Consider the following 16,611-nt stretch of genomic DNA (forward strand, 5'->3'; position numbering starts at 1 on the left):
CTTCAGCACAGCAACACAATACCAAATTAAGAGACAGATTACGTTTCAAATGAGAAGCTAGAGTCAGGCCATTATTTCCTTTTCTGACAATCACTAATCTTAGTCCAATGTGTTTGTTTACAGGTTTTTCAGCATTTTCAAATCTAGCTAAATCTCTTTGCGTGACATCCATCAAAACTAAACTGAAAACACTTTTAGAAAGAAAATAATTCTTCGTAAATTAACCAAGTGTTTTAAATACTAACTTTAAATGAAAAACAAATATTTTAATCATTCATATTATTGTCAAGTTCTGTATGCTTAGATGTACAATAATGAGCCCTAATAGAGTTGCAAAGGGAAAGAGACTTGTCATCAAAACTATAGTGCATCTGCCTGTGATGATCTGAATGTTAGGCCATGTGACTAAAATTGCGTATGATTAGAAAAATGCACTGAGCAGTGCTAACACAGACAGGACAGCCCCCTTCGCTGCTCTGATAAATCTGCACTCATTTAAATAGTTCCTGACAACTCCCTGTGTGAGTGTCAATCCAACTGCTTTGAAAGCACCTGCTTTTTAGTTACAGTGAAAATAAAGTGATCCTTTCCAGAGTTTCATATGCTTTATAGGAGGCTCATCTCATGCCCAGTAAGTGTGGTAGTGCAATAGTCTGAAATGAATCTGGTATATAGATTGCTTTCTGTGGAGCTGAGAAAGGAAACCCCCAAAGACCCAAAAATAGCTGAAGATACTTTTCAGGAATATAATGAATTGTCAGTTTTACCAAAAGGTTCATTCTCAGGAATGAAGATCTCAGATGTATTCTGGACTTTTCCAAGAATCTCAGAAGACTGTAACAATGCATGCTGCATAATGGTTGCTGAAACTACTGACAATGCCACAGCATCTCACAAGCCAAGTGACTGTGAGCTGACCTTCTGGAATAATTGTTCTTAATTCCTCTTTAGAGTTTGTTGGGAACTTATCCAGAAATGGTGACATCTTGTGTCATTTAAGAAAGTCACATTTTCAAAGATTTGAGTAATGAGCTACTATGAATTGAAGACTAGCCAAAGTAACATACTTCCTTCCAAAGAGGTCTAGACACTCTGGCTCCATCCTTTAAAGAGTAATCTTGAGGCCTGCTGTCTCATTCTCTCCTGAGTTTTTTTTAACCCAAGAACACATTTAAACACAAATACCACAAAGGGACTCAGCTCCTTTCTTCTGCCCTTTCTCAGAGCTGGTGGTTTTGGTTTTGGCATTTTCCCAAGTAGCTAGGCAGATTCATTCACATATGCTACAGGTCTGTTGGGCAAAGACCAGACAACATCCAACCACTTGTATTTTCTCATCACTCTCTAAAGAAATTTATTTGCCACTTCTTAGTTTTCATCAGTCTTTGAGGAAGGTTCTGAAAGTGGATCTCTTCCTCTCTCTCCAGGAAGTTATCATGCTCCACTTCCCAAATCAATCCTGTATCCCTGATCTTATCACCTTTCCCCAGCACTGTGTCTGTTCTTTCAAGCTTCCCAATGAATTTTGCCCTGAATCTTTTCCATGCCATTATCAAATCCAGTGCCTTCTGCATTCTCCAAAAGCATTAACTTAGATCTTCAATTTTTTCATACTGGACTCCCTGGCCTTGGGGTGAGCATCTGCAGCAAGGCCCTCTTTTTCAAGGTTGGCATAAGGCACATTCTTCACTTCCTAACTTTTTCCCCCTTTTCAAGATGGGTGCCAGTGAGAGAAAGGAAGGGGAGAAAAACAGTTATACTGGGAAAAGGAGGGATGATGAGGAGAAAAAATTCTATGAAAACAATATTTAGTTACTGAGGGAAAGGAAAGAAAGCGCTGTTTGTCTCTTACCAGTATCATAATTAGCTGATTTATTCCCTGGAGGTTGTCTGCTGAAGTAGGCAGCCTAACAGAGAGGATGCTCCCTTGGCTGTTTAAAAATCAGACATTTCTTAGCAACCCCACTTGCTTTTCTCAAAACTTATTTCCTGAGTCTGTGTCCTGTTACAACCACGTGAGCTTTAAAGTAAGGGGAGAAGCAAATGTTGCAACAGTTCATTTTGTGGCAAAAACTATTCATGCATTGGAAACACATCACAAGATTTCTGTTGCTGTTACTCCTTTTCTGACATTTATACCTATGTAACTCTTACACGGTTTTGGAGCACTTAAATGATTCCTGTGGCAAGGATACCTTGTCATAACCGCTGCTAAGGGTCCAGGTCTCGGAGTTCTTGTGTACTGTCAAGTTTGATCAAAAGAGTGAAGAGACCATACGATTAAAGTCAACTCCAAGTATGTTTTGAAAACTGACAACAAAAAGCCTATTTTTCCATTATACAACCCTCACCAACAGAAAAATTAAGAGTTTGAGAATCTATCATTGTTAAAACAGTCACATCACAAACTGGCTCAATTTTGTTTAGCCATGAGATGAGTATCTAGTATTTTGTGACAAACAGTATTAAAAAATTTAACTAAACAAAACTTATTCCTAAACACTAACTGAAGAAGTCACTGGTCCAGTTTGAGTCTGTGAGCAATAAAAGTCAAAGATTCTTCTTCTGAATGTATGAGACATATTCAACAAGGGAAAATACAGGATGAAAAAAAAATGTTCTTACTTCAGCTTGGCTGAGTCTTTTTTTCACAAGTTAACACCTTAGAAGTATTTCTGAAATCTAACAATTTTTTGTGTTTTGTTGCTGAGAGCCCTTTAATTATATAAATTCCCAGATCTTTCCTTTCAGCAAAAATTTACTCATTTTAAACTATTATCTTTATTTAAAAGATTTTTTTTTTTAAAGAACAAAAGATTGCAATATTTTCAAATCTAGTGCAACATACTTCCATCTTAAAATGAAGATTTTGGGATTCTGCACGCTTGGAGAAGCTAATATCCCAGAATAAAGTACTATTCTTTAGGGGCAACTCATTAAGCAATGGCTTGTTAGATGTAGAAGCAGATGTAAAATACACATACAGATCACTTGACCAAACATCTGAACTTTAACTCTATGAAACATTTGCCACTTTAATCCTTGAACTGAAGAAAGCATTAAGGTGGGTGCTTTTTAAGTACATGCTTCCATCTCTTCAAAGTAAATTTGCCTTTTGAGCAGTGTATTTTTTTAAATAATAGACATATGTGATCTAGATCATAATGAGTAGTGAGTAAAGGAACCCAAGCCTGTGAAGTTCTGGATCTCACTTCATTTCTCATGACTCCATGCCCTCTGTCTCAACAGTCCACCTCTAAACCCAGCTGATGCCCAAGCCTGAACCTGCTCCCCCAGATCAGTTTCTTGGGATTTAGAAGAGATCAAACAATGGCATCATACTGAGTATCTCTCATTGTTTCTCCAGGATTTTCTGCAAAATCTGCATCTGGATCCAAATCCTCTTTCTTGGTTGCATTTCTGATAATCTTCACCATAATTCACGAACTGCACAAAATAGTATCACAATAATGTCCCAACCAAGTACTAATATTTTTAGTTATAGGCAGTTGTTATAGGCAGCTCCAAATCAGTCACATATATTCTTCTTCATATCACAAGGGATGGGAGTGCCCTCAAACACTGGCAATATGTCAAAATTCTTGGGCCTGCAAGTGTATAATGAACTTTTCATTTTTCTTTTCTTTCATTTATTCTTGCCTGAGTAACAGACACGTGGAGACTGAATGCTGAAGTTTCTGTCTTTTTTGGATAAGCAATACCAACATGGCAAGTACCAGTGACCAGGACTGGCTTCATCTACTGTAAAGCTCACTCCTGAAGTAATTCATTAACTCTGATTCACCAGTTTAAGTAGGGAGATTATACACATCCCATTTATGCCTCAAACTATCTTTCTAGGCCATGACATGTAAGAGGAAACATTTCATCACTGGGGAATGGCCTTGCTCTTTCCTCAATAAATGTTTCCCTCAAAAGAAGAGAGGAAAGTAACATCCTCCCCCTGCATGCAGCTGTTTCATTTCCATCTTCACAAATTACTTTCAACAATTAAAGTTTGATTTTCCTTGTGTCACGTTTGCTGTTTCAGGTAATATAATGGGAATCTTGTTCAAATGCATATCATTACTTGCCAAAAAGAAAAAAAAAAAAATCTTCCAGCACCTCTAATTCCACATCATTTTTTATAAGGATATTAGCTACACATCAGGAGTTGTATTTTTTGTAAATTAATAGAGGCATCTCCAAATTCATTATGTTCTGTTCACCACCACACAGGTAGTCTATATCTACGTTCTCCAAAGAAATATATTTTTCTGTGGAAAAATATATATAAATATATACAGAAAACAGCATTAAAAAAAATTATTGAGGTTGCAAAGGCAAGGATTAAAGTGCTGGTGCTAAGTCATCCTGCTTACACATATGTATCAGCCTTAATAATTACATGATTCCATATTATTTTTCCCTGTGCAATGAATGCTGATCTTGGAACAGTTGAAGGCCTATCCCCTATAATGTGGATGACTGAATAAGAACTCTTTACTTTTTGAAAATCAAAGGTATTAAAAGGTGGTATTTAATAAATCAATTAAACAAGTTAAGAACAGGAACAGCAGTTTAATGCTGCACCACAGAACTGGATTCTATCCGTGTCTGTACTCCAGAAACAAACCTCTGAACATCTGAACAGATCTTTATACATGTGAACATATAAAATGCTACTTAATTTATAAAGAATGTTCTTCACATAATACTTCATTAAGATGTGAAACCCTTGCTGTGAGATGCTATGAATGCTAAAAATTTCCACGGCTTCAAAGACCAATTGAACAAATGCATGGAATAAAAATCAACTGGAGCTATTAAATACAAAGACAATACATCTGTCTCTGAAAGCTGCTGTAAATTGTTGGAGGCTTTGAGAGTACACTGGAGGGAGTATTACTTATTGTATGCCTGCTTTACTACTACATTCTTCTAAGACCAGCCCCTTAACTCCCAGTCACTACTGGAGAAGAGTAGTTGACTTGATGGACTTTCGTTCTGACCCAGAAGAGCGATTCCTATGTTTTTACACTCACTATATTAATACTGTGAAAAATGACCTCCTTGTAGTCACCAGTTAGAAACACCAAGTCAGTGGATGCTTCTCACCATAATCTAACTATGCTTCAGTTACCATTTTGAACTGCAGATATTCACACCCTTACTCAGTCACAGAAATACTGTGACAGTAAACTCATTAATGTTGAGAAGCAGTCAACATATAGTTGAGTGATATATAGTGAGAAACACCACCGAAAAGCCCAGGAGAAAAATTAATCATTCTTCTTCTAGAGAAGAGTTTGAATTATGTGCAGTAAATACGGCTCAGAGCTAAACATTGAATAGTAAGGATAAAAAATATTGAATAACTGCTTATTCAATGAGCACTGCCTATCCTGGGCCGCAACTGAGGTAAGGACCTTCTGAAAGAAGACACTACAGGACTGTGTCATTAAAAAAAAAAATAATGCCTACATTCAGGGAGCTAAATAAAAACTGCACCTGCAATCTTATTTTTACCGTTAATAAAGAAGCAAACTAAAACTCGTGAAATTTCACCATGTGGTGTCACCTTGGCAAAACTTTACCAGATGATTTAGGATCTCAATATCCATCACAACAACCTCTTCCACTTAAACTAATGGAATGACTGATGGCACTTTATTAACCGCTGTCTATTTTAACACTAAAAGAAAATAGGACAGTTTGCAAATGCATTTCACAAATATTTGTTATAGCAAGAAAATATGAAAATGTCAAGCTTTGAATGAAAACTATATTTCAGTGGATATACATTTTCTTTTTATTCTGCTGAATGTAACTCCTTTTGCCCTGTTCCTTGTATCTTGTGTCCCAAACTTGCCTCTTCCGCTCCTCACCAGTGCTAACCTCCATGGTCAACCCGTCTCAGTTCTTATTCCCAGTCTCAATTCTTATACCCACTTCCTTTACCAACCATTTCTAGCATTCCAGTCTTTTCAGATTTTTATATACAGCCTGCTTGCCAAAACACTCCAAATACCCCTATTCAGGTCTCTCTCGCTCCACCTGTCTTCTAGCCACATCTCCTCACCCAGAACACATGCCTACTCCATTCTTTTAGAGGCTTCATTTTCTGCTTATGTCATGACTCCTATCCTTCTGACATCAAGACTTACATAGTCTACATGAAAGTAACAATAGAGGGGATAGATTTAACTATTGTGACAGGCAAACAACAGATTTGTAACATATACATATACTATATACCATACGCTTTATTTCTACATTTGGTATATTTGGTTCTCTGAAATGTTACTTCCGCACATTATGTGAGAAGATCCCTGGCAGATCATTAGACCACTTGGTTATGCAAGATACTGCTCTGCAATAAATGTGCACAAAACAGGAAGCAGAGTGATTGCAAATTACTTATCAGCATAATCTGACAAATTAGCTATACAGATGACAAGGCGGATATGGAAGTGGATAAATAATTACTCGAGAAAATTGAAAACTAAAAATAAGTGTAAATTACGTTTTTTAGGAAACCTTACCAATGACTTAATTGAGATTCTGGGGTCAAACTGCTAATATTAATGTGTTGGGGGGTTTAATCTGCAAAAATAACCTAGACACACAGATTCACTACTCATATCTAGTGGCATCTAAAAACAGAAAACAATGACCCCGACAAGTTGGCAAGTAAACATGGAAAACATTAAACGCACAGTTAACTCTCAGAACTACCAGTAACAAACACGCTAGAAAGTTACATCACAAAGGTTTGAAATTCAGGCAATATGCAGAGGGAAAATACCTATTCCAGAAGATATTCCCAATTCTAATCTATAAGACTTCTTTTTTTTTACCTTGTCTAAAAGGCATCTATTTCCTGGACAATTCTCATACTGTGATAACATGAATAGTTTGCAACTTAGCCTATTTCAGCACTTGTCTGGGCTATGAAGGGTGGAAAAAATCCACACCAATCACACGATTCTTACAGGAGAAAAAAGCTACTAATGTGTAAAATCAAAGACTAAATGTGATATTGATGTTTTTGTAATGACAAAAAATTGTCCAACTCCAGCACAAGAACCTGTAGTGGTGCAAGAGGTTATTCACTCCCAACTGCAGGACTTCACAATGGCTTTGGCTGAATTTCATGAGGCTCCAACCAGTCCATTTCTGCAGCCTGTCCAGGTCCCTCCTAATAGCAATTCTTCATATGAACTGTTTCTCCCCAATTTGGTATCATCTACAAACCTGCTATACTTGATATATTTCAATCAATACTGGGGTAATGTTTCATTGCCACACAAATTTTGCTAGTAGGCTCAAGAACCTGGAAAGTCAAACTTTACCATCGAAAAAAACAAAGCAGAAAAGGCAATGAGTGCCTTGCCTTTTCCATGTGTCACTAGGTCTCCTGCCCCACTCCTGCCCCTGTGGGTCCACATTTTCTTTTGCTGTCAACATATTTACTTTTGCCCTTCCCATCCCTCCCCAGTTTCAACTCCAGCTGAGGTTTTTCTAATTCCATTTTTGCACACTTGGTGCATTTGCAACAAACCTCACGTGATACAATATCATGCCTTTTATGTATTTTTCATGTATCCCGAACTTCAACTATCCAGGATTCTGCCTCTTGACCAGATATCTGGTCAAGATAATCTACCTAATGCCTACTACTTCTGAATTCATCCAAATCAGCTCTAAGATATGGAAGGAGAGAAATTCTACCCAAATTTTGTTTTAACTTAGCTATTTAAGTGGTCATTTTTATATATATTCTACATATACCTTCAATTAGAATTGTTTTCCCATTCTTCACTGAAATATTTTTTACCTACAAAAATATTTAAATTAGACATGTAGTTCAGTTTGAAATAAAATCATTCAATATCTACTTTGGAGTGAGCTGAATCACTCTGTATGCTCTCTTAACTGTACTGACCAAATCTCCATTGGCTATAATGGGAACTTAGACACCTAGCACAGATATCAACACCTACAGAAACACAGCTACCACTGGGTGTTTTAAATTGGAACCAAATTGAACTCAAGATGTCATTTTTAGCATTTCTTCTTTCTTTAGAAAACGTATGTGCAATAAATGGGAAACTGTAAAATTATTTTAATAAAAGCACAACCTCATGGAATTAAATCTCACAGAACCTTTCTTATATTGGATACATGTATATTATTAGAAATTCATAGATGTTAAATTAGGTAGAGAAGAGTTGTTACATCACTTCTTAAGGTGATGAACTTTAAGAAAAATGAACATACTGAAAATACTGTCATCAGGAAAAAGTAATTAAAAAGTAATTAAAAAGTAATAAAAGTCTTCCCATAAAGGCTATAAAGTTCAAACAAAATGTATTCCCTACTTCCCAAAAGGATCTACGTACATGAAAATGTCGTATCAGTAGGCAGGAATTAACACTGCTTATTATGCCTTACATATTTAACATTAAAAGTTGTCAAAATATTTTACCTTGAAGTAATAAAAAGGATTAGGTTGTGCACTCCGATTGGAAGTGGCCAGCAGAAAAATTCCATGGCAGAAGGGAATTCCAGCTGTGGAAGTCTTGTACATGTCACCTCCCCAAGCAAGCAGGCTAAGCTTGCTGAAGGAAAGGGAGTGTAACTGCACCCTACACTGTATTGTCCCTTAGGGATTATATACCAGTAGCATAAATTAAAGTAGTTTATAGGACACTTCAACTACTGCCTATGTCAGGGCAATAAAAAAACGGCCTAGAGCTATAAGCAGTTCCTTAATAGCTCATTCATGAATATCCATACAAACTGAAACTGAGGCAAAGGATCTACCTGTAGATTATTAGAAACATAGTTATGTTCTTCTCGATCACTAGTGCAGTGACTGTGAAAATGCTTGTCTTAAAAGCATCTGACTTAAAAGTCACAAGATAGCAGACCTTTCAGATTGCATCATTCTTCATTTTATTTCATTTATTTCCCCTCTTAGTTCTGCTATAACACTACCACTTAAAAGCAGCAATGTCATATATCAATTTTAAAAATGTATAAAGCAGCATTAATTCTATTGAATTACCAAACTAGTAAAATCATTGATGTCAGACAAGAGAGAAAACAAGATGGTGATCAAAATGCATTTATATGGTCCTCTGCAGAGTTAGACACTAGCCATCTAGTGGCTAAGAATTCTAGAAGTCTAAAAGAATTCTTTTAAGCTGGGTTTTTCCTTACCTTCTCCTTAACATGTTTGTAAATTTCTCTTATTAGTCTTCCTGACTCCACCATAAACTCCATCAGTCTTCACAGCACTGCTACATCCCATATCTTGATCCTATCTCTGGGCAGATAATATGACCTCAGTAGATTTTACACTAGATCTACAGTTCTTGCTGGTCAGTTTTTACATTCGGTCTAACATTTTAGAAAATTAATAGAACATACACTTGAACAATACTCAGAAAACAAGATCTGGAGTAAGGAGAAGTGAGAAGTTTATCCATAGAGAATAACTACAGAGCTGTGAATCCAGGATCATGCTGAGCTGCTAGGGAAGATTTATTACACAAACTTTGTGAATTGCCTTGCCCTTAACAATGAGATTTCTACCAGATGTCCTGGATACTTCCCATATTGCTGCCTTTGTATATTGTAAATGTTTCAAACTTGCAAAGAAATCTAAGGAATTCCAAGAATAAAATTTTGTCCAAACTTTGATTGAAAGCATTTATCAGAAATAAGAATAAAAGGTAGAAAATAACAAAATGAAGGTTAAGTTTTGAGAGCGGCTCATATATTTGAAAGGGCAAACACGCAGAATCAAGGCAGCAACCAACTATCACTAACACTGAACAGCATAAACTAAGAGTTGTAGTGATCATTAACTTGCATTTCATACTGAAAGACAAAAGGAAGAAAAATTAAATACATCCCCAAAAGACTTACGTTTCCTACTCTAACAGGATGAAGAAGGTAATTGGGGAATCTGGGAATGCTGGTCTCTGCTTGGGACATCAGTACAAAAACCTCCCTGTATTAATTAAAAGTAGTGTAACTAAAATTAGAAATAAGCATAGACTAATTGGATGCCCCATTGACCTTATGTAACAAATACTTGCCATTTTATTATCTGCACTGGTTGTCTGAAATAAATACCTTCTAGGCACCTAGAATACCTAGAAACAAGTGACCTCAGAAGTATACGTGAGCCCAGAACCCTGCTACTGCAAGCCTCATATAATACAATCTCTTTATAAGAGAACCTAAGAAAACCTAAGAAAATTTCTCTAACTTCAAACAACTCTATTTGTAATGAAAAACAAAACTAGTGCCTTTAATTTGGTGATAAGGTGATCCATTTGTTATTTAAATTATAATGTGAAAACAACTTTGTTAAAATTTAGTTAACTAAAGGTTCATGAAGTATTTCAATATTTTAAATACTTTCTGCTCTACAAGCCATATCTAAGTGTGATCTGACTTTGCACAGGAAGCTGAATGAATCACAGGGCTCTGCATAAAGGATAGAAGTAGATTTGTGTGGTTCTCAGTGTGCACTGAGGCCATCAGGCTAAACTGTGGCTTTGCTGCGAGCAAGACACTGCTCTGAGAAACAGATGAGGAAACAGATTGCAACTCGCAGACTGACAATCTGCTTGCTGGGTTTCTTATACTTTAGAGGAGAAATATCTTGGGCCAGGCCTATACATGGTGTAGCCGCGCTAAGTAAGGATAAGCAAAGAATGGAGCCATTCCCTGCCAGAGTCTGCCAAGTGTAGAAGGGGAAAAAACCAGCTCCATGCAGGCTGCTCCGCCCTCCCATGCTGTGTAATGGCAGTAGCCAACAAAGAGCGAGAAGGGGCCAACTCACTCTTCCCTAGACTACTCTGTGTCAGTTCACATTAATTCATATTCTATCCCATGGTCCGGTTAAAAATCCAAAGCTCTTTTAACATGTAAAGTTTAAAAAGACTAAAAATTAGCATTTAATCAAGAACTATCCATTTTTCTTTAGGTTGTAATATATTAGTAGGGCAAAAAGGCATGTACGTGACTGCATGTGACAAAATGATATAAGGTCTCTGACATACAGGAAAACCTTCAAAGTTATTTTTCCTAAAACACTTTGAAAGAAATTAAGCCTGCCTCTATCCAATAATGAAAAACTGGTTGGTCAATAAAAACATGTTCTGTATATGCAGATAAACAAATTAAGCAAATTAAAAATACTGGTTTTGTTAGAAACACTTTACTCTTTTTAAGTGTTAAGTCATTTAATGTACATTTAAGGATTTGGGATACAGGAATTGAATTATACGTTCTGTTACAGGGACTGTGGGATTTCACTCTCAATTTTTCATGTTTATACTGGAATAATATAAAAGCCAGTGAAATAATTTAAAAATCTGAAAATTCTCTTTGCAATCTATTACATACCTAAAAACCACATTTGTTTTTTAATAGGAAACATAGTTAATATACTAATGTGTGACAATTCTAGGAAGTGGAATCCCAGAAGAAACAAAGAAACTTTCCCGTACAGTTCAGCCTGCTAAACTTTGAATGTTTTCTGAGGTGTCTCAAAATACCCTCATTTCATAGTAAAAGAACAGATCCCAGCCCTGCTCTACTTGGGTTGGAGACTGCAGCCTATACACACATGTAACGTATCTTTAGATGTCCTAGTGTATCCCACCTTGAATTTAGCTGTATCTTCCCAGGGCATTGTTCTTTGTTAAAGTCCGTCAGCCTATGCAGATACCTCAGAAACTCATGGGCATCTAAATGCCAATAAATATCCAGGTTTAAGCAACTAAATTACCCTATGCCAGCTGTTTACTGAGGATTATACCTGCTCTACTATGTTGCAATGCCTTATGATAACTTTTGCACCTGAGGAATTCACCCTCAGTATATTCACCCACAATCTTGATATTCCAGAGCGAAGTATGGGGATTGAGGCAGGGGGCCGCAAATTGACTCCCAGCCTTTCAATGCTTCTTCTGAACTGAAACAAGTTATACGGTCCACACAGTCAAACATCACTGTTTTGTTGTCATTGCTTTAGATATAAATCAATTTGGGCATGAGGTCTTACCCATTACAGGTGTCTGGGTGCATATGACCTCTTAATTAAGCATATATCTTTTTTATGCACTTTGCACATACTCTGCTTTAAGCATGTATTTAAATCCTCACAGGAATTCATTCATATATTTATATGTGTGCTTAAATAGCCTTCCGGAACAGTGTTGTTTTCCTGAGCTGTTGTCATGATTTAACAGAATGACTTATAAGTTAGAAGTCAGCCCTTTAAAAATTAGATAATTTACTCTGCAATTAACATCAATGAATACGTTCAACTATAAAACCACCATACAAAAGCTTGCCCTATTTTTCCCCCAAGTACCATAAAATACACTGAGTCAGAAAAAAATTGTTATAAAAATGTAAACAGGAGATCAGAGCTCAGATAGTTTGTTCCTCGGTTCAGATAACAATCGATGTGTATTTGTCAATTCATGAATATTAAATTTCATTCACAAAGTACATAATTACTGCAAAGAAAATTTGCACAAAAAAAGGCATCAAGCCATGGAGAGTTCAGCCACATAAACTGAGTTGTCTCCAGCACTTAGAAGAAATCCAAGGGGAAAGTGTACCGCTACTTAGGCACAGTATTAGTCCATTCGTATGCTGAAAGACTTAGACTTTTCCAACCTAATGCTAGGAACAGCATTGCCAAAAGGAGAAAAAAAAAGCAACATGGACCTTTCTCACCACAACAGGACAGATGCAGTTCTAGGGCACCATTTTAGGAATTGAGCAATAATTATGATCAATGAAACACCAGGAGTCAGTGTCAAACACAATGTCTCCTAAAGATTCTACAAAGAGAAGAAAAATATGTCCCTATATTTTTTTCTATTGCTTTCTCTTTATTATAACTTTCAAAAACAGTTTTTTAGTCTAATAAACTGCATGCAAAAAGTACCAGTATAGCTCTACTAGTAAGCTACTTCAATTGGTTTTCAATTAAAAAAATCTTCAGATTCCCCCAACCTCAAATTCAAACTTTTATACTGTACAATTATGGCTCTTCTACAACTTTGCTATTTTCAGTAAGTGTTGATTTCCTAAACAGGATCAAGATGTTAGTATGACTCCCTTTCAGTACCTTCTTTTGTTTCCATGTATTCTGTACCAAGATAGATCCAGCCTTAATCTTGCATGTCATTCTGGACTTAATCCATCAGTTAGATCATGCAACATCTCCAAAAAAACAGGTATGTTAAAATACCTAGCACATATAGTTCTTTCTTGAAAACACTTTCTGTAATGCATAGTAGCTTCTACTTTGAGCATTCCTGGTGAAGTCAATGAAATTATTAAGATTCCCTCTAAATAGCATTCTGTTCAATAGTGTGTTAGATTGTGAATGTTTATGCATCAATCCATTACTGAATTATTTTTAAATGTATTTAAATAACTTCTTTAAAATTAGAAATATTTTAGCAGCTGTATGCTAATTTTTTACTTTTAATTTTTGAAGTTACGTTTACAGAAGCCAGACATTCTTCATAACATTCATAAGAAATATCATAAATAAAACAGTACGGTTTACTTTGCTTTACTTCTCTTTAAGCTAAGTGCACTTCCAGAAAAAAAAAGACTACAGTTGAGTTTACAACCTGAAATATTTAAATTCTGAGTAACAAACAATGACTGTCATGACCCATCTGTATATGTAAAACATATACACAAAGTAAAACGCTGCTGTTTAATAAAAAAGAAAAACACAAGCAAATACACTCCCTCTGGATATACAGAACTTATGATATACAACATGAAAGTAACAGTGTAAGAATATAGCACAGGCACTAGCCCTGAAGAAAGTCACTACACAAATCGTGCAGTAGAACTGGATTATAAATGGCTAGTCATTGTACTGAAGTGAACTTACTTTTGTACTTACAAAAAATGGGTATCACATTTTAAGAAGACTCATATTTTAAATTCAACCAGTTATCTGGCATAGTCCTTGCTAAGCAGCCTATTCAAGTACTGTACAAAGAGCAATCGCACAGTGTGTTTTCATTTTAGTTAATGGGCTAGTAATTAAACAATGGTGCCATAACTAATTGAACTGGAGCACCACAGAACTTTGGTAAACTATGAATATCTGAACTGTTGTTGCTTACAGCACTAAAACCAGCTTTAAAATAGCAAGACTTTATAATAGAGTTTAAACAGGTATAATTTGAACAGTTACACCAGGAATTTCTTCTGATGAAATAATATAAATATATAGACAAGGAGGTACCAGCAATAGAATCACAAATATATTTTCATTTAAGCGGTTTCCATTTCTCTAGGCCTCTTCTTTCTTTCCAGAAAACAAACCAAAACAAAACAAAACAAACCCCCAATTTATTCAAATTCTAGGTCAGCAGCATTTCAGTTCAATTGTGTCTTCTTTTGCTATGCCTAGTGTAGTATTGAACACTAGCACTGGACTGCGTGCTGCAGACCTTCTCTTGTTTGAATACTGTCATAGATGCTTGTGATAATGCTCTTAAAAAAAGAGCATGATGAAAGTTAACATCAAAGCCATGCTGTAGATTGCCCGAGATATGACTAATGACTTAAGTCCTTTCACCCAACATGGCCAGTAACCCAGTTTCACTCCACTAAATCCAGGTACCTTGAAAGTAATGCTGCTCTTACCTAACCTGCTCCCTAAGTTTTACACCTCCTCTGCCTTGATGATCTCTCGTAAAAAAGACTCCCTTTCTTTGTTTTGTAGGCTTATTACTACAGCATGCCTAATTTCTTCTGCATGTGAGGGTAGCAAATATGGGTGAGGGTATGGGGTGAAGCTATTGGCTTTTTACACAGAATTCCAGAATGCAATGCCTTGTCTGTGATTAAAGCGTCTATCTGTGATTAAAAGTAGCAATTTGAAGATGAAATATCAAAGGAAAGGTAATTAGTGTATTGTGCATATTAGCCCAGCAATGAAAATACAAGTTCTGCACCACAGCTAGTAACAGAATGAACAACTACCTTACAGACGCATTGAAAGCAGGAAATTCAGTATCACTATATTAATAAAATGACTGCCTGTTACTTTAAACACAGACACACTTGTACTTGGCTAGAGAGTGAACGATTTATTGTTACTATGAGGGATGCAGGAATGGAAATGAAGATGAGAAGGGCGATGATGATGATAGGGAAGAAGAGGTTAATATCCCCAGCATCTTATGGGGAACGATGTCCCTACCTCAGTAAGCTGGATAAGGGAATAGCTCCAGATCCACTGCCCAGGATCCCTCCTTTCCTCCCAGAGAGGAGTTTCTCCACCAGAGCCACATTCCCAGTGCGAGCAGCTTCCAGCAGTTCCTGGTCCTTCCCCATGGTCAGGAACCAAGCAGCCCCCCGCGCACCCCGCCGCGCACTAAGAGAGCTACGCCCCGGGCCACAGCGGCCCCCTCTCTCCACAGAACGATCCTCTCCCCTCCCGAGACCCTGCCTCAGAGCAGAGCAGAGATTCCTGCAGTCCCTTCCAGACCAGCAGGAGGAGCAGCAGGAGGGAGGAGGAGAATCACCTCCTCCTAGTTTCACTGGATCATTTCTGGGTGGAGTGTGGAAAAGAAGAGGGGGGAGGACGAGGCCAATAAAGAACCTCCCCCCCCACTCCCATGCACACACCCCGAGCCCCGGCCGGAGACGGGGCGGGGGGAACGGGCAGCCTCAGCCCCCCGTGCCCGTGGCCGGCCGGGCTGAGGGGGATAACGACCCTCACGGCCGGACGGAAGAGGGGAGGGACGGAGGGAGGAGGCGCAGCCCTGACTTGCCAGGCCCGTTGCTGGGGAGACGCGGCTGGCGCGCTCTCAGTGGCTGCCCGGGCTGGGTGCCCCCTCCGCCTGCCCCAGCCCTTCGCCGCCGCCGCGGAGGGCTCCGTGCCTCCGCCCTCCCAGCCCGCGCGGCCCCGCCCCGCCCCGCCCGCCCGCCCCTCGCCAACGGCAGCGCCTGGCGCTCCACTGCGGTGCCGCGCGCGGACCGTCGTTGCGGTCTAGGGGCGCGCGCGCGGGGAGCGGCGTCCACCCGCCCGCTCCGCCGGGTGCATCGCCCTCGCCCCCGGCGGCGGGAGGGCTCTGCGGGGCGGCCGCGCCAGCGGGGCCGGCCGCCGCAGGTGCTCCGGGGCAGCTCCGGGGAGGTGGCGCCTCCTCGCGCTGCGGAAGGGGAAGGGAGGGACCTGGGTACCGGGGCGAGGACGGCGGAGAGCGGGGGGGGTCCCTCCCGCCTCTGAGTGCGGCAAGGGGCGCGGCTGCGCTGTCCCGCGGAGGGAGGGGAGCTTCGGGAGCGGAGGGCGGGTTCCTGAGGGGCACGGGCAGGTGGGAGGCGGACTGCTGAGGCACAGCCGCCCTGAGGCGAATTAGCAGCAGGTACGGGTGGGGTGGGGTTGAGGGGACCGTGGCATTGTGCGTGTATATGTGAGGAAATCCCCCGACCAGGGATTTAACCCCATGCGGGGACGTGGCAGGACACTCCAGCACAGATACGAGCCTGCTTCGTTGAGCAAACCAGCGTAGACAAAAAGGAAAATCCGGG

The 16,611-nt window shown here is 39.0% G+C and overlaps 1 protein-coding gene across 2 annotated transcripts in view; it reads right to left on the reverse strand.

Moving 5' to 3' along the window:
- ANKS1B (ankyrin repeat and sterile alpha motif domain containing 1B) overlaps positions 1–15,905 on the reverse strand; it is a 449,770-nt gene extending 433,865 nt beyond the window's left edge. For both annotated transcript variants that reach the window (XM_075151688.1, XM_075151680.1), the window contains exon 1: positions 15,281–15,905. In XM_075151688.1, coding sequence (XP_075007789.1) covers positions 15,281–15,414 — 134 coding nt within the window. In that variant the 5' untranslated portion in view covers positions 15,415–15,905. The remainder of the gene's footprint in view (positions 1–15,280) is intronic.
- Positions 15,906–16,611: the final 706 nt, after the last annotated feature.

This window comes from Calonectris borealis, chromosome 1 (assembly GCF_964195595.1).
Source record: "Calonectris borealis chromosome 1, bCalBor7.hap1.2, whole genome shotgun sequence".
Classification (NCBI taxonomy): Eukaryota; Metazoa; Chordata; class Aves; order Procellariiformes; family Procellariidae; genus Calonectris; species Calonectris borealis.